The sequence below is a fragment of the Teleopsis dalmanni genome, chromosome 2, assembly GCF_002237135.1.
Source record: "Teleopsis dalmanni isolate 2A chromosome 2, ASM223713v2, whole genome shotgun sequence".
Taxonomy (NCBI): Eukaryota; Metazoa; Arthropoda; class Insecta; order Diptera; family Diopsidae; genus Teleopsis; species Teleopsis dalmanni.
This window is the reverse complement of record NC_051847.1, coordinates 22,507,562-22,526,377: the sequence shown is the minus strand read 5'-3', so window position 1 is coordinate 22,526,377 and position 18,816 is coordinate 22,507,562. Positions and strand designations below refer to the sequence as shown.

At 29.4% G+C, this 18,816-nt stretch overlaps 1 protein-coding gene across 1 annotated transcript; it reads right to left on the bottom strand.

Moving 5' to 3' along the window:
• Positions 1–2,630: 2,630 nt before the first annotated feature.
• LOC119674117 (endocuticle structural glycoprotein ABD-5-like) lies at positions 2,631–3,128 on the bottom strand. Its single transcript, XM_038085241.1, has 2 exons — positions 3,117–3,128; positions 2,631–3,029 (listed from the first exon to the last, which is right to left on the bottom strand). Exons 1-2 carry the CDS (start codon positions 3,126–3,128, stop codon positions 2,631–2,633), a joined length of 411 nt encoding a protein of 136 aa, XP_037941169.1.
• Between the last annotated feature and the right edge of the window lie 15,688 nt (positions 3,129–18,816).

Below are 18,816 nucleotides of genomic sequence, written 5' to 3'. Positions count from 1 at the left end.
AACATCCGTCTTTTTGAGCACAAGCTCCTTTGCTATTGCACCAATTACAATCACAAGCCTAACGGCAAGCACTTTTCCAACTCTGTCCTTCTAGACTCATCCAAAATTACTCGCATCGACGAGTACCTCCTCTCACACGCTCGAAGGTACCTCACGCGGCTGCACTACCTCCCGCCTGACATCTCAGAGCCTACCACTCTCCCTGCGGACTTATTTCCAGGCCTTACGTAACAAATTCCAACAACACCTATCCCTTAACCTCGATGAGTGGGACTCTGATTCCTCCATCATCCCCAGTCACAGAGTCTACCGCTAGAACTCTCGCGCTTGCGCAATAATCCCGCCCCCTTTACTAATACCCAATTTTCCTGCTTCACGCACATACTTTCTGGCTTAGATTAACCTCGTTCGCTAAGTATTAAGCATCTTGCTTTAATCTCTCTCTCTCTCTCTTGATTACTCGAATAGAGTTGTGTACGCTGCATTCGACTACAATCTTCTATATTCATTCCTAAAAGGTGGTTTAAGTGGGTTCAAGTCTCACACTGTGGCTTTCGATACTTTCCACCTACTGCAAAAAAAAAACAAAAACGAATTTACATAAAGAGAATCAAACTGTACCACAACATAATGTTCGAAATATCTTAATGGTTACAAATGCCGACCGTTTAGCATCATATATAGTTATCTGTGGTGTTCCACAATTGGAGAACTTTGCTTCGATTCAAAATGATTTGAAAAAAATTCTTGATGAATATGGTTATGTGCTTTTTAAACTTCTAGTGCATCGAGTTCTTGTAGCAGAGAAAATGTTTTGCATTTGTAGGGATATCGAGACTAAAAATAAGGAATACGAATATATGCGAGCTGTTGTGAAGAAAATTCTCCATAATAACAATAATGTAATATCACCCAAAAAAGTTGAAATTTAGATTTCATTAATCATTAAGCCAACTTTATCTAAGTCGAGAGGAAAATTCGTGAGTTAATATCTGAATAATTATTAAGTTTATCTCTTTTGTGAAAATTGAAAATGCTCCATTTCGTCAAAATGGAGAATGATCCATATCATGAAATGTTAACAATTAACTAGGTCTATTGAAAAATATTTATTATTTAAGATACGCTTATGTGATCATTAACGATCATAACGAATTTGCTCCAACAAATTTATAATGTTTACTAAAAAGATACAATAAAAGTATATTGAAAAGTTAAGAACCAACTGTATATTCTTTGATTATAACTTTCTTGTGTTGTGTTGCTTGTGTTCATTGAAATTTAAGCTAAGTATTTTAAGGTAGTCTTTGGAAATTGCTCCATGTATCTTCAATTTCAGATTCCTCTATTAATTGTAGTTGCTTTTTCGTAATATCGCTTTTTAAGATTTTACACGAAAAAGTGTAGTGTAGTGTTTGCATGCACAAACTGAAATCCGAGCTTAAAAATTAGTGTGAATTAATATTGTGGCTCATGCAACATTGAGCACAATGATGAGCAACGGATTAAGCTGAATTGTGCCGGCAATAGCAACAATTACTGCTGCTTAGCAGCAGCAAAAATCAAAATTGCAACAATTTATAATTTTGACAGCTTAAGTAATGTTAAAAATCTCATTGCAAATTAAATAGTTTTGCAGGTTTCCTATTTTTAATTTCATTATTAAATGTTGAATCTGAATTTTTCAACGAAGAAGTTAGTATTACACAGTTACACAGTTAGTATTTCGAAGTTTTCTCGTCGAGTTCGGAGTGTTGTGCTCAATGGCTCGACTTCCCTGCGCGGTTGTAAGGCAGAACAGATCGGTTAGACTTGTCCGTAGTTTGTCAGATTGTTTGTTTGTATGTTGTACATTCATTGGTTTGTTTGTTTGTTTGTTTGTTTGTTTGTTTGTTTGTTTGGTTTATTGTGTGTTGTGTGGCAATGTTTTTGGAGGTGTTTGGGGCGCTCCTCTACTGCATATTTGCACATTGGATTAACGCTTTTGTTGTTATTAAAGACACTCTTTTCATTACAATAATTTGCGTTAGTCCAATGAAAGAATTTGATTTAAATTTATTTTAAAAAGCCTCAAAGACATGAATTTTTCTACTATATTTGTTAACCAAGTTGGTGATAATGGCTTTGGTAACATTTAAGTTGCATCCACTAATTCCGTTCAGAAGACAGGTGGGTACTTATTGTACTGAAGATTTGTTCTTCATGTTATTATTACTACCAGTAATATTTTATATTTTTTTTTTTTTTTTTTTTTGTTATTTCTTTGGAATTGTAATTTAAGGTGTTTGCCTTTTGAAAGGCGTTTATTTTGTTACAGTTTATTATTTTATAAATTAACTTAATGTGTTGCACCTTTAAGACTGTCATTTAAGTAAAGGTTAGAAGTAATGCTTTTAATATGAATAGCAAAAATATTGACATTTGACAAACAATAAATTTGCATTTGATTTTATAATATAAATAATACAAATTCTTTAGATATTTTATTTAATAGATTATAATTAATTTTATTCAGGCTTTTGTGGTATGTATGTAAAACTTAAATTTATACTTTAAACTAATGTTGGCACAATTTATGTCATACTCTATTCGCAGGTTTGAGATTATTTAAAATAAAATTTCAATTAGTTCTAAACATCCTCTGGATGTAGCCTTGCAGTTTCTGCAGCTGCTGCAGCTGCCAAAGATATTTCTTTTGGTATATTGGTACCTTCTGGGACGAAACCATGTTTGCCAGCTGTATATTTAACAACTACTTCTTCACCATTTTCATCCACATAGCGGTAAGTGCCGTGAACAACAAGTTCCTCGTCATCAGTGCCTGGGTTTATAACTTTACCGACTTCTTCACGGAAACTACCATCAGCTCCTTGATAAGCAAATGAGAAGGAACCATCTGGTTGTTTTTCTTCTGCAGACTTAACAATGGTTACGAATTCTTTCTCTTTTTCTTCACCAATGCCGTAATTTTTTGTGCTAACTCCAATGGAACCAGCAGCGGCCAAGGAAAGTAATCCAAAAAAGATAAACTAAGAGTAAAGGTAAAACCATTATTGTAAATTGTATTTCAAGCTTGTTGATGTATATATAAGCTTGTTCTGAAAATTTAAACTTACACTTTTATACATTTTTATTAGAATTTCTGATGCTAAGCAGCTATTAGTGTTTAGGAATCAAAGGCAGAACTAATTTCTTGTTGGTTACAATTTCTCTTTTATAGTTGAAAGTTCTTTCTTCATTTGCATTTTAAACTATTTTAAATATAAATATTCTTTTGTTAATATAAAATTATGTAATAGCTTTAAAATTCCAAATTTTAGGTTTAAATTATATAGAATTTATAATCTGTCTTACCATAAATTTGTTTAGCAAGAAGTCAAAAGAAAGTTTTTAATTTCGCATTTAGACTTGAGAGTTCAGCGAACTTTCTTCTTATGCGAATAATAAAAATTAATTTATTTATGTTTTCGTCTGTTTTTTAAAAACAGCCATAATAATATTTAAAAAAATTTCTAAAAATAGCAAAAATATTATGTAACGATTTTTAGACTATAATGAAAAGAATTGAAAAAAAAAATTTTTTAAAGCTTAATAAGAAGTCATTACTCCTGGAAAGATTTATAAGGGAAAGTTCTACAATTTTTTTTTTTCACAAAACAAACTTAGAAATATTTTAAGAAAAAATTTGTAGTCTTCAGTTAAAAGAAAGTTCTATAAATCACTTTTCATTTATCTGATGTTGATATCCATAACAATTCTCTTAAATAAATCTTTTAAAAATGTTGTCATTTTCTTATTTGAAGTTTGAAATCGAAGGCGAAAATAGAGATTTTTTTTTAATATAATACCTTTCGCTTTAATCGGACAAAATGTTTCGTTTTAAGTGAAAACCTCAAATGAAGAATAATAATTCTTAAAATTAAATGCGGAATTTTTGACCTGGTTCGGTGTGACGAAAAGTTCGTTTAAAGCGAAAAGTAATGTATATGTATAACATATAATTCGAACTTTCTATTTAAAGCATAGAAACTGTGTTAATAATTTGAATTGAACTCTGTTATGAGGTTATGCTAAGCCATCATTCCGTTAGAAACGTAGCTCTCTAAATACGCGTTTCACTGTTCTTCTTCAGTTACCGGCCCACAGAGTGGCATAGAACATAGCCCTGGCAGCCGTCTGAAAGTAAGCTTCTAATTCTTTCCGGGGCTTAATGCGACAATTAAACGAATACTTCCTTGGGTTTGTACGAATACAAAGCTCAAAATTATTCTCTAGATGAGGGCTATCTAAAGCACGGTCCACGGGATTCATGCGGCCCTCAGCATGTGTCTAATCTACCACAATTAGGCAACTTTCGATTTGTTGTGTTTTGATAACTACAGTATTTTATTTTTATGGTATCCCAAATTACATTTATTTGGGATGTTTTAAATAATTTATTACACTTCACGCTAATTTACTTGATTTACAAAGATTTTAGTATATATTTCTTTGTACAACTGGTTGAAAAAACTCGTATCCAGTGCTGTAAGTTATTACATTAAAAATTAGATATTTTTTGTATGGCAAAAACTAGTATTAATAATGTTGATGTTGATAGAATTGTTAAATATAAATAATTGTAGAATTCATAAAACTAAATTTAATATTATCGCTGTATTTTTGTTTTCTCCGGTAAAATTATATAAATTATATATATTTATTTCTGCGGCCCTCCAGCCTATTCAGTGATTTGAATTGACCCGCGATTTTATCTGGTCTGGACAGCCCTGCTGAACTTGTTAGCAGACAAGTTCGGATTCTGTTAAGCAATTCTCAAGCGTATCAACTATATCGCTATATAGCTATATTTAACAGACGAGTTTGGATTCTGTTAAGCAATTTAGAGCACTGTTCTTTTCAAGTGTATCAGCTATATTGCTTATATCGTACGCCTCCTTTTGACTAGATATACAGAAAATTATTATTTTGTGCATACGAGACAATTCAGATATACGATTTTTATGCAGTTTCGGTACAGTTTAAATTATAGAGCTCCTTTTTATCAAATATGCAGAAGCTTATTATTTTGTTCATACGAGACAATTCAGATATAAGATTTTTAGGCAGTTTTGACCCGGTTTAAATTATAGAGATTATAGCTGCACCACCATCAACTATATGAGAATATAATCAAGTGATCACGCACTTTTGATATTAGTTTTATATAGATATTTATTTTCAATTATTATGTCAGAATAAAAAATCTAGAAAAACTATATAATCTAAAACTATTTTAAGGGTTTTCTTTGAAGAGGTGAAATAAATAACTAAAGAAACCTAATATTATTTTATGAGAAAATATTAAGTTAATTTTCTTTGAATATATAATAAAATATTAATTAAAATACTTCATAGTTAAAAGAATTAAAAATATTGAAAGCACATTGAACTTGTTTCTGACATTTCTGCAAAATTAATTTAAATAAAATAAAATTTATATACTGCTCTGTGAAAAGTAACGTTATTTAAGTCATAAAGACAACATTTCTATAACAAGTCCGCATAGATTAATAAATAATTTATGCAGTTTATTAATTTATGCAATAAATAATTTATGTAAATAAAATTGCCGTGAAAAAAACTTGCTCACATTTAAGTTTTAGCTCAATTAAATATAGTACGATTCAAAAGCAGAAGCGTTAAGAGCCCCATGAGAATCTTTACGGTAAAGTTTTCAATTAAAAATAAATCTTTGAAAAATTATTGCATATTAATTAATTTGCCAAATGCAAGTACAAATTGCTTGCAACATAGAAAAAACTGCAAATTCCCGTGAATTGCGGTGCGGTAATTGAAATTGATACCAAAAAAAATAAAAACCGCGAATCAAATATGCAAGTGTGGGACGCGGCCTCATAAAACGCACCTAAAATGCATATAAGTGCTACGTTTAAGCATGAACTGAGTGATGCTGCGATGCAGTGCTTCTCTTGGAAGTTCATTATTGACAATATTTATTTGTTAAGTTATTTTGCTTAACATATTTCGTACATAAATTCTGTTAAAGATACTTTAGCCTCTTTAATTGCTTGTCAATTGTGGTAAATTATTGAAAAAAAAATTAATTAAATTGAATGTTGTATTCACATGTTTTACATATGTTTTTATATAGACACATATTTTACTTAGTAAATATTTTCGATATCATTAAAATTGTGTAGATATTCTGATATAATAAAAATGCAAAAACAATTTAAATTTTATTGCATTTTGAATAAAGAAAACTATTAGTTTTTAATATAATATAATTGTCTTATACAAGTATAGGACTTAATGTGCATTAAAAAAATTGCTTGTTGTATCAAAACGGTGGCTTCTCGGCCTAGGATAGAGATATATCTACCAAAAATTCTTTAATTCAGACAATCAATATACAAGGAAGACCGAGGAAGGAAGACACGCTTTTTAAAGGGGGTGCACTGTCCCATATGCATTGTCCCATATGCACTGTCCCATATACATTGTTCTATATGCACTGTTCCATATGCACTGTCCCATATGCACTGTTCCATTTTGCACTGTTTCATATGCACTGTTCCATATGCACCTTTCAGCTACGCTGGGGGCAATTATGGTCAATCCGTAAATGCAGAAAGATATGTATATCTTAAAACACGATACCAAATCACAAAAGCAACGAACGTACAGTAAAACCGCAAATATATTAGTAAACAACAGATAGACAAGAAAATTAAGGTTCAAATTAAGGTTCCACTGTATGAAAAATTGATCAGTAAAGAATAAAGAGCTTAGTGAAGTAATACTTTAGAAATAAAATGCCTTAAGAAAATTGTGGGAAAAAGTGAGAAGTGTGCTATAATAGTTTAACATCCAACATAAAGTCAAGTGCAGTCAATTTTAATGGTTCGATCATGCGCCAAGAATACCACAGTGGAAAATTCTCAAATACATACGAAAGGAAAGGCTAAATATAAAAGACCTCAGGGGCACTTAAGGTTGACATAAAAGGACAATCTTTTAGAGACAGCAAAAAGAACAAAAAGAAAAAAAAACGATAATCGAAATAGGAAGAACAACAGACAATGGTCAAGAGTGGAGAAAATTTTTTGATCCCTTCTTCATGCTGCTGCAACTATAAATCGGTTCATCATACACGAAGATTTCGGCAATACAGTTTTAAGATATCGATAGAAAAAAATTTTATTTTATGCACTCGGATAAGTTCAGATGATTTTTTGTTTTTTTTTAAAGATTTTATTATACTCACACTAATAAATTTCCTATATTCATTCAAATTTAATGAAAGCATAAATATTTCAAAATTATGAGACGTGGGTTGTTTCCAAATGAATTTATTTAGCTTACATTAAAATTTTATTGGCAAGCCAGTAGTGCCAAAATGCTCCATAAATTATGTACAATCTGAACGCCATAACATTAACCCAAATGACTAGATGAGAACTTTATGAGATTGCCAAGACACATCAGTACATTCATTTGACAAAAAGCCGGCAAATGTTTCATTCTGACAAAATTTTTGTTGCTGACCAGTGCAGTGAATTTGTTGAAAATCTCGTTTGTTAAGTTTCAGTTGTTAAGTATCGATTTCCGAAAATTTATTGTTGAATTAATTTTAACTGACTTAACAGAACTGCAAAACTTAACACGTTGACTGCTAATTCACAGTTTGACACAGTAACGAAGCATGAACTGCATACACCGTCGAGCATACAAACCTGTATGTACACGTATATAAATTTGTAGAATATATAATCTTAGATAATGCTCAATCCATAGCATTTGTCAAATTTCAAATCTGAAGCGGTAACAATGCTTTCAACTTTGCTTTGGGTAAATGTTTTACTATTATATACATCTGCAAACGTTGTATTCATATAAATTTCAATTACTATAATTCTATATATTAGTATAATAAGGTGACTGAAACAGATAGAAAAATACCTAACGAAATCTATTGATGAAGACGATTGGAATGAGGATAAGAAAATAAGTTAAAACATAGAGCATAAACGAACTCTTGCCGAAACATCCACATAAACTCAATACGAAAACGAAATTGCACGCCTTCATCTTCTCTTGTTGTGATTCACCTAACTCAAATAACTATAATTCTGTATATTTCTATAATAAGGTGACTGAAACAGATAGAAATAATACCTAACGAAATCTATTGATGAAGACGATTGGAATGAGGATAAGAAAATAAGTTAAAACATAGAGCATAAACGAACTCTTGCCGAAACATCTACATAAACTCAATACGAAAACGAAATTGCACGCCTTCATCTTCTCTTGTTGTGATTCACCTAACTCAAATGACTATAATTCTGTATATTTCTATAATAAGGTGACTGAAACAGATACAAATAATACCTAACGAAATCCCTTGAGGACGATGATTGGATTGAAGATAAGAAAATGAATTGAAACATGGAACATAAATGACCTTTTGCCGAAACATCCAAATTAACCCAATTCAAAAACTAAACTTACACGAAGTTAGTTCTTCTCTGACAAGAAGAGAAGATTCTTTTTGTGATTTAGCGAAATAAGATGAAAACATTACAGTGAAATTGGATTCTGCCTTGAAAGAATGTTTTTCCTCTATCGTAAGAAGAGTTAAAAGGGAATAGATTATCAGTTAGCCAATTTATTGTTAATACTTTCAAATTTCTGCTATATAGAAAAAGACTAAACGGGTATCTATTTAAAGACCAATCGTCAAATCTAAAACTAGACCAGTGACTTGCATATACTGTTTACTTATATATCACTGAAAACATCGGTCCACAAGACAAGCTATACGGTAAGCTGTTTCGATACAGAAAAGTTGTAATCACCTTATAAAACTGTAAACTTACAAATTTTGAATAATACAAAATCTGACCATGAATTACTTGGTGGGAGTTTACACCTCGGCGGACATTTTATACCAGATGAAGAAATTGAATTCAGTAAAATATTCTAATTCCATGAAGGGCACGCACTTGATCTTTAAGTCGCAACGCACAATTCTTCAACATAAATTGCTATAGAGTCGGCGACATACAAATCTTATAAGACACTTCAATGCTAATAGTTGTAACTAGTAAACTGGTAACAAAAGGTGGAATAGTGTTTATAATTGAGGTCTTATGCTCCACGAGGATAAGAGGACTACAGTACGTAAGTAAGTAAAATATAAAACGAAAATTATTTCAAGACACTGTAAAATAATAAATTGATAAAAGTTAATATGTAGTTCCAAGTTTAATAGCTCTTTTATACTAAAACGTTGGAACCTTGAGTCAAATCATAAAACATGCTAGAAAAGGATATTTATTTATCCACATAAAACATATATTATGTAAGCTTATCTCGACTTTATTCGCTCACCCTTTTAATTATAATCAATAAATAATTTAATTAATAATTTTATTACTATATAGTGGGTTTACACTGCACTATACAGTACAGTAGTCAGTGTCCACAACCATAATATCTTGAAGATAATGCTTTCATTTTTGATGGATTGTATTAAGTACTTCAAGATTTTTTAATCAATAATTTTATAGTCGCACTATTATGGTATACAGTGAAAATTTAGTGTAGTATATAGTATACCAATTTATAATTTAGTATAGTATATAGTACACCAAATATTTAATTTAGTGTAGTATAGTTGTAATTTTTGACTTCTGTACCTTGGAGACAACACGTTCTTTTTTGATGCCTTGAAACAAATATTAGAATTCTATTAATTCAGATTCTTCAACTAATAATTTTATTTTATATTGAAACTTAAGTATGTAATTTCCAAGTAAGTTGGAACCAACTTAAGTTGTTTCCAAGTATATCTTGGAGACAACTTTTTCATATTTCATGCATTTTATTAGTTACTCTAACTCTATTAATTAAGATTCCTGCTTACGAAATATTCAATTAAAATTATATAAAATTCTTATTGTCACAGCGATGATTTAATAAAAAACCCAATATAAGTAGAAATAATTAAAATTCAACGCCAACACCTGCCCTGTACGCAGCATGGAGCCACTACCGTCTTAGCTTATCGCTGATTTTACATCTGCAATTAAAATTATGTCGATTTTTGACTACTGTACCTTAGAGATAACACTTTCTTTTTTGATGCCTTGAAACAAGTATTAGAATTCTATTAATTCAGATTCTTCAACTAATAATTTTATTTTATATTGAAACTTAAGTATGTAATTTCCAAGTAAGTTGGAACCAACTTAAGTTGTTTCCAAGTATATCTTGGAGACAACTTTTTCATATTTCATGCATTTTATTAGTTACTCTAACTCTATTAATTAAGATTCCTGCTTACGAAATATTCAATTAAAATTATATAAAATTCTTATTGTCACAGCGATGATTTAATAAAAAACCCAATATAAGTAGAAATAATTAAAATTCAACGCCAACACCTGCCCTGTACGCAGCATGGAGCCACTACCGTCTTAGCTTATCGCTGATTTTACATCTGCAATTAAAATTATGTCGATTTTTGACTACTGTACCTTAGAGATAACACTTTCTTTTTTGATGCCTTGAAACAAGTATTAGAATTCTATTAATTCAGATTCTTCAACTAATAATTTTATTTTATATTGAAACTTAAGTATGTAATTTCCAAGTAAGTTGGAACCAACTTAAGTTGTTTCCAAGTATATCTTGGAGACAACTTTTTCATATTTCATGCATTTTATTAGTTACTCTAACTCTATTAATTAAGATTCCTGCTTACGAAATATTCAATTAAAATTATATAAAATTCTTATTGTCACAGCGATGATTTAATAAAAAACCTAATATCAGAAAAAATTATTAAGATTCAACGCCAACACCTGCCCTGTACGCAGCATGGAGTAACTACCGTCTTAGCTTATCGCTGATTTTACATCTGCAATTAAAATTATGTCGATTTTTGACTACTGTACGTTAGAGACAACACGTTCTTTTTTGATGCCTTGAAACAAGTATTAGAATTCTATTAATTCAGATTCTTCAATTAATAACTTTATTTTATAATTAAACTTAAGTATGTAATTTCCAAGTAAGTTGGAACCAACTTAAGTTGTTTCCAAGTATATCTTGGAGACAACTTTTTCATATTTCATGCATTTTATTAGTTACTCTAACTCTATTAACTGAGATTCCTGCTTACGAAATATTCAATTAAAATTATATAAAATTCTTATTGTCACAGTGATGATTTAATAAAAAACCTAATATAAGTAGAAATAATTAAGATTCAACGCCAACACCTGCCCTGTACGCAGCATGGAGTAACTACCGTCTTAGCTTATCGCTGATTTTACATCTGCAATTAAAATTATGTCGATTTTTGACTACTGTACCTTGGAGACAACACTTTCTTTTTTGATGCCTTGAAACAAGTATTAGAATTCTACTAATTAATAACTTTAATAACCAAGACAACTTTTTCATATTTCATGCATTTTATTAGTTACTCTAACTCTATTAATTAACATTCCTGCTTACGAAATATTCAATTAAAATTATATAAAATTCTTATTGTCACACCGATGATTTAATAAAAAACCTAATATAAGTAGAAATAATTAAGATTCAACGCCAACACCTGCCCTGTACGCAGCATGGAGTCACTACCGTCTTAGCTTATCGCTGATTTTACATCTGCAATTAAAATTATGTCGATTCGATATCGCTACAAATTATGATTATTTCAAATTGAATTGCTCGAAGGTAATTGATTTAAATTGACAGTACTTTGCAGCAAGATTATCAGCGAACACCAACGCGCTACAAAACTTGTCGTGGCAACTGGCAACCATCGTCAAGTCACTGGGGAGTCTACAACGAGGTTTTAGCTGCAACATAAACGATTTGCTACAATTCAGAATATTTCGCTTCGAGTTTGTCATGACGTAAAGGTCAAAGTGCCCTGGGTGACATGGGTAAAGTGATGAGATGCAAAGTTCCGTGATTGTTGTAACGACTTTCAATTTTGTAAAGCAATTTTATTATATATTTAGACCGAGGAAGATTTAAGAATGAAATTAAAGCATGTAAATGTCTTTAAAATTTTCGCTTCTTGCTATTTAATAGTTCACACCTAAGAAAAATGTTGCTAATCATACATTTTCAAGAATTTTGCTTTTGTTTTTGTAATTATTAATAATTTTAGTTTATAGTTCGCTGCAAATTTCGTAGCTTTGCATATTCTTCTGCCAAGGTAAATGCCAAACCAACCTCAAAGATACCACAGTGAATCATGTCTTAAAATTGCACAAATTATGAATTTTTGAATTTTTTTTTTTCCATTGCACTTATCATAAATGTTAGGAGATTCTAAGCTTCTCAGCCTAAAGTGAAGACACCCACAAATGCTACTTGGTTGCCAGTAAATTGCAGGTATCATCCAAACGCCGCCAATGCAAATATGGGGGCTAAATTAATTATGATGTTGCATATTTTCCGCAGTCATTTGCCGCAATTCAAAAACGCAAAACGAAGGCGGTCAAGTGTAAAACGTAGAAAACTACGCAAGCTAAAATAATTTGAATTTTGCCAACAAAGTTTTGTAGACCACATTTCGATAGAAATGAGGTCTGTAGATTACAGAGAACATGTAACATATATGTTTGCGGTCAGAGTTGGCAGATATAAATAAAGAAGTTGGGGATAAATGCATAAAGGCGCTGCAAAATGATATGAATATGAAAGGAAAATAGTATTGAGAGATTAAAGCATAAATTATCATTTAGCTCCTAAATGATCATTTATTTGCTAATTTAAAAGATTTAAATTTACAACATTACATTTATTTTAATGACAATTTATTGCTCATTAAGGTTTTTAATGATGATACTGTTATCACTGTTAGAGAAAATAAATGAAAATTAAACAATCTACAGTTTATAAGTGTAAAAAAGTGCTGTAAGTGCTAGTTTCTTCCATTTTTAAAGTCTGTTTTTTGTGTATACATACATACGAAATATATTCCGAATTGGTTGAAGAAAAATATTTTAAAATTTTTAGACTACAAAATAGGAACGAAAATAGTTTGTAATGATTGTGATAGATAATGATAATGATCATTTTATCAAATTATCATTTAAGATTAGGATAGTTTGCAATTGAATTTTTTTATATCGTTTTATGTTTATTTTTTCTTGCCAAGAGTGACGTGTCTTTACGACGAAAGGAAACTATTCAAAAGTTAAACAGATTCGAATAGCAAAGAAAAGACAAGAACAAAAATTTAGTTAATTTATTGAAATTTGGCTGACCATAGAACTCTGTTTTAAGTATTGCCAAGTACTCATCATCAGGGGTCTTAGGAAATATTCGAATTTTTTAATTAGTTTATAGTCCATATATAATTTGTTTAGACTGCAAGTACCAGTCTAAGAACTCGTGACCGTCAAATTAGAAGCGATAACTAATCGTGTCGTATATAATTGGCTGTGTTCGGTCTATTTTATTTCCATCAATATAGTTCTCCTCTGATATAAATATACATTACCTAAACCTTAAAAATCTGAGGAGGAACAAAAAGTCGAAACTTATAATTTCCATTGAACTATGTCGCATGCCAATCGCAGATTACTCTGTGATTTTGCTTTTAACTCTTGCTCTTGAACATCATTTTAGGTTCGAGAAATAGAAAAAAGTTGCAGGGTGCAATACGGGAAAGATAAGGTGGTGATCACCCTACTGAAAGTTTTATCAAATAGTATTGGTACGAATACAAGCGCTTAAAAATAATTATTAAAATTAAATTAAATAAAAACTATATAATTTGATTTAGAATTATTTAAATTTGATACGATGTACTGGAAATATTTTATTCCTCTGAAAAATATATTGAGTAAAATACAATTCCTACAAAAATTTGGATTTTACTAAGAATAAAAATTTTATTAACTTTTAAATTAATTGCAATCAGTTCACAAACTTAATTGGAGGCAACATTAATAATAAGAAAAGGCAGTATCGTGACAATGTTTTACAGCCACTCAAATCATTTATTATCTGTTAAAATAAACTGAAATTTTATTACCTTTTTAATTTAATAATGTGTCATTAATATTTAAAATGCTTTTGCAAATTGATTTTGTTTTTTTTTATATTTTTCAAGTTAACTACTAATCGTCTAATCTGACTCTATTTAATTATTAATGGTTAAACGATTTAACACGGAATTTGGTTGCTCATTACGGCTCTCCGAAGACTTCACATTTTAAATCTGAATCTGCCACACTAATATTGTTAAAGAAAAAAAAAGATATATATATATGTATGTATTTTTATAAATATATATATATAATATATTTTTTGTATCTACAAGTTTATTACATTTAATTTTAATTGCACCTGTACTTTTGCTGTTTGTCTAATGGATGGGAGTGTCTTCTGCTTTATAGACTTGTGAGAAATCAATTTGCTTGTTGGAGAAGAAGACTGCGGGTTTTGGTTTTAATTCTTTTGAATAATTTTTTGCTTCATCGAGTGAAATATTGTGTCTTAGTAGTCTTAAAAGCTTAACGGTTTTACAAATTAATTATTTTGCTTAATCATTTATTTATCATCGTAATATTAATCATTCTTGAAGCGTTTTTGATATACTTTCATTTCTATTAGAGTTCTTTTCTATATAAAAACAAAAAATATTTGTTGAAATACTTCTATTTTAATGTATAAATTTTGTTAATAAAAGAAGAAAAGAGAATAATATATATCATAAATGCTATTCAGCAACCTCTGTTATAATATCACTATCATTTAAAACAAAAGATATTGTACTAATACTTTCTTTATTAGGGTTCAGGCATTGTCTTTACACCACTTATTATATATGTAGCTATAATAACGTGTTTTCGAATAAGTAGCCTGATTCTAAATGTATCCTTCTAAATGATTCTGTGACTTGCTTATCATAACTTAATACAACATAACATAACTTGTTACATGATAGTTAATATGGAGTTCAAAAACTAAACTTTAGTTTATTTGCTCTTATTTACTAATTTACCACACTAATTTGTTTCAGGTGATGTCAATTACAATACCAATTCAATTCCGACTCTGGAGATATAGATACGGACTCTATTGTTGAGAGTATTAGCGCTTAATTTTCATCGTTCCCTAGTATAGTCACTCAAGAACAGTTTCCTTAATATTCAGCTTTCGAATAACTTTATAAAAGAAATATTCCTGGTCGATAACAGTGTGTTGAAAGGCCGCATGCATCAGCACTTCAGCTAAATATACCTAGAAGAAAGTTTATCCTATTGTTAAAATTTCGTTACCCTATTCTGCCTAAAAAAAACTTAATCAAGGACTTGACTTGAATCTTTGGTTTCTGGTTTTGGATAAGTTTACTTTATCCTTGATCACATATTTATAATGCACAAATTCTAGAAGAAGTCCAAAAATATAGCATGAAGACTAACCATCTTTTTATCAGCTATAAAGTAACATTTAATAGTCTCACACCATATTGCATTTTTGTCAAAATATCTGAGCTCAGAATCAATGCTAAGTAATTAAGCCTCTACAGAATGACGCAGAAAAGTTCTTGCGGCTTCATCGCTTTCCAAACTTGTTGACATGCTGCAATACACTATTTTGGTCCAAATCTTCTCATTCTAAGTGCTGCTTTAAATATCTTTTTTTTTTGGAACATCGATTCCAGGCCAACCCACTCCAGCCGCTGATTACTAATTTGCTAAATAGTATTAATATTGTTAATAGCGGTTACAATTGAATTGGAAGCGATAGTTTTAACCCACACGTTCAGAACAAAATCTCTGAAATTGTTTTCGATATGAATTAAGAGGAAATATTTACAATTTTCGCAACTCTTTGATAGCTCTTTGAATTTTGGTTTTATATAAAAATTATTATGTTTTAATTATTATCAAAAATTTTTTTATTGCTTGTTAAAATAAGAAAATTATTTTTGCATCTAATGACACTTTTGTAGATACATTTTACAAACTGATTTCAAGAAAATTACTAATGAATCTAATTGAATTCAAACATATTTTTAAGCTTATTAAGATTTAAATAAAATGAAAAGCCCTGTTGGATATTTAGATTTTAATGAAGAGAGATTTTTATTTATGAAATTTGTATCCAATATAATGCAGCATACTTTTGGGAAAATATTTAACTCCATATGATTAAAAATTTTGATAAACTTTAAGTATAAGTATAACATCAATTAATAAAATCAAAATATTTATAAATTTAGATAAATATTAAATAAATTTATTTTATAAATTTATATAAATGTAAATAATAAATATTTATATTAACAATAGATTAAATGTTTAATTAAGCAAGTATTATAACGATGATCACATCCAGAAAACTCAATATTTATTATATGTAGTTTATATCTAATTTATATTATATATACATAGTACATATAGCCTACATGGTAAAAATAAAAATAATTTATTTAGTTAATGATTTGTACTATTATGCTTTGAAAATATAAGAATTTTATTTATACTTTTTTTTAGAAAAATAAATAATATTTAATAAACAGGCTTTTTTTTGTCTGTTGATGTTTAGTTAGTTATTTAATTTAGGTAAATACCTTATCATTTACTATATCTATATTCTTTTAATCATCAAGAGTAGAGTAAATTATATTAAATCATCAACATTGAATAAAATCAAACTCTTTTGTTCTATGTGTATTAGCTTTTGTTTTCAAGAAAGTGTTTAATTTGTGTTTATTACTTAATATGAATATTATAAATAATATAAAAATTCTACTATAAAAACTTTATAATAACATTTTTTTATTTATGTTACAATCTATTTTTATGTTAGATAAAGACTTGTGGATTTACAATTTTTATCTGCGTTTAAGCTATTAGTAACCTACTTCCGTTCAATATGTTTCCAATTCAAAAATAAAGAAAAAAATTATACTTTGTTAAAATAAAAGACAAATTACGTTTTTAAATGTTGCAAATCGTTGAGTTTTTTTAAAATAACGAACAGACTAAATCACGCACAGTTAATAAATGTTAATAAGTATGTTCGGATTGGTCGGAAAATCGTGCCTATGATTAAATTGTCAGCGTTTGACTCTGTGAATAGCAGGTGTCGGAAAAAATGCATAATTTGCATTATTAATTACTGAATGTGCAAACAAGATTTCATGCGTGTTCAGATGTACATCGAGATAATGTCTACTGACTTGTTTTCATTTAGATAGAAAAAGATGAAAACGTATGAGCCTGCAAGATTTCACATAATCAATCATTTTGATAATGATGAATAACAAAAAGTTAGTTTAGATATTTCGCATAAATATTTGTCATTTTAATTTCATGTCAATTTAAGAACACTGAAAATGTCTAATGAGAAACATCTCTTTAGAAATACAAAGCAAAATTTTGCAGAGTTTATATATTTTCATCTATTTATATCTGAATGAAATAAATCAGTTGACATTATGTCGATGTAATCTGAACACGCATAAAACTATAACTGAACTCTACTTTTATGTTCCGATCATGTGATTATGGGGAGTATAATCACGCTTATGAGTTAGCGATTAGCAGTGATACTTCGATAGCACTTCTGGTATGAATTCCTATTCTTAACAGTCACAGACGAAAATTGATATTGATAACTTTTTATAGCAGGGGAGCAGGACACTGTCTAATCTTACTTAAGTATCCAAAGGTACTTTAAATCTAGACATAATTACTTAATTTACAAAAATATAATAGTTATATTAAAGATAAAATTAGATCCCACAGAGCATTTAATTACAAGACGACATGGTGCCATGCTGGGTTTGTCTTGACAAAATTCCTATAAATCGTGTTCACCAACACTTGACTAGAATATATGTGTCACTTTCTTGAAGCTTGCCCAGATCCAGACATGGGCACATTCTTTAACTAATTTCATAATATCTTCAACATAAAAATAATGAAATATGTACTTGCTTTCATCAATGAGTCCAGTTTATTGTAAAACGAAGAGTGGGTACTTCAAGATATCCTTAAAGATGAATGTACCCAAGATTTCAAGATTATTAGAAATTTTTTAGGAAATTATGGTGAAGAGTAATAGTTGTTATTCAGCCTTTTTATAATTAATATTAAAGAATAGTGTTTAAGAGGTCCGTCCATTTCTACAGCTCAGTGCATACAGACTTTTAGTACTATGAATATCAACACTATTAATCATAATTAAGTAAAACATCAGAATTTTGAAAAAAGAATTGTTTTTGTGAAATTGATCTTTTACGGATATAATAGACTGCTTAATATATAAATGCAACTGGAATGTCTTCTGTATCTTTGGATTAAATTAAACTTGATTATAATTCAATGACCTTAACATTAAAAGCAACCGCCTTCTTTTAAACAAAAACTGATCTGCAAATTAGTAGATCTATAATGCATAACCCAAAAATCATGGAACCGCAGAACATAACTCAAAAAAACACCTCAAATCTTCTTAACAAAAACAAAAACAATAAAAAACTAGCGAAAAAAAATTATACTTTTTTACTAAAATATTTGTAAATGAATTTTGATTGAGTTTTTGTGCTCGACTGAATCATAAATTTTCACAGTTGAAAAAAGCAGAAAGATACAAAAAAAATCTATAATGAAGTCTTAAATTTACTTCCACGATAAAAATCTTAAGTACTTTAAGCAAAGAAAATTTATTTGTCCTTCTGTCAATGGTCAATAAAAAACCAATAAATATCACAAAACTCAGATGAGACCTAGATAACAGCTTACAGGTCGGAAAAGT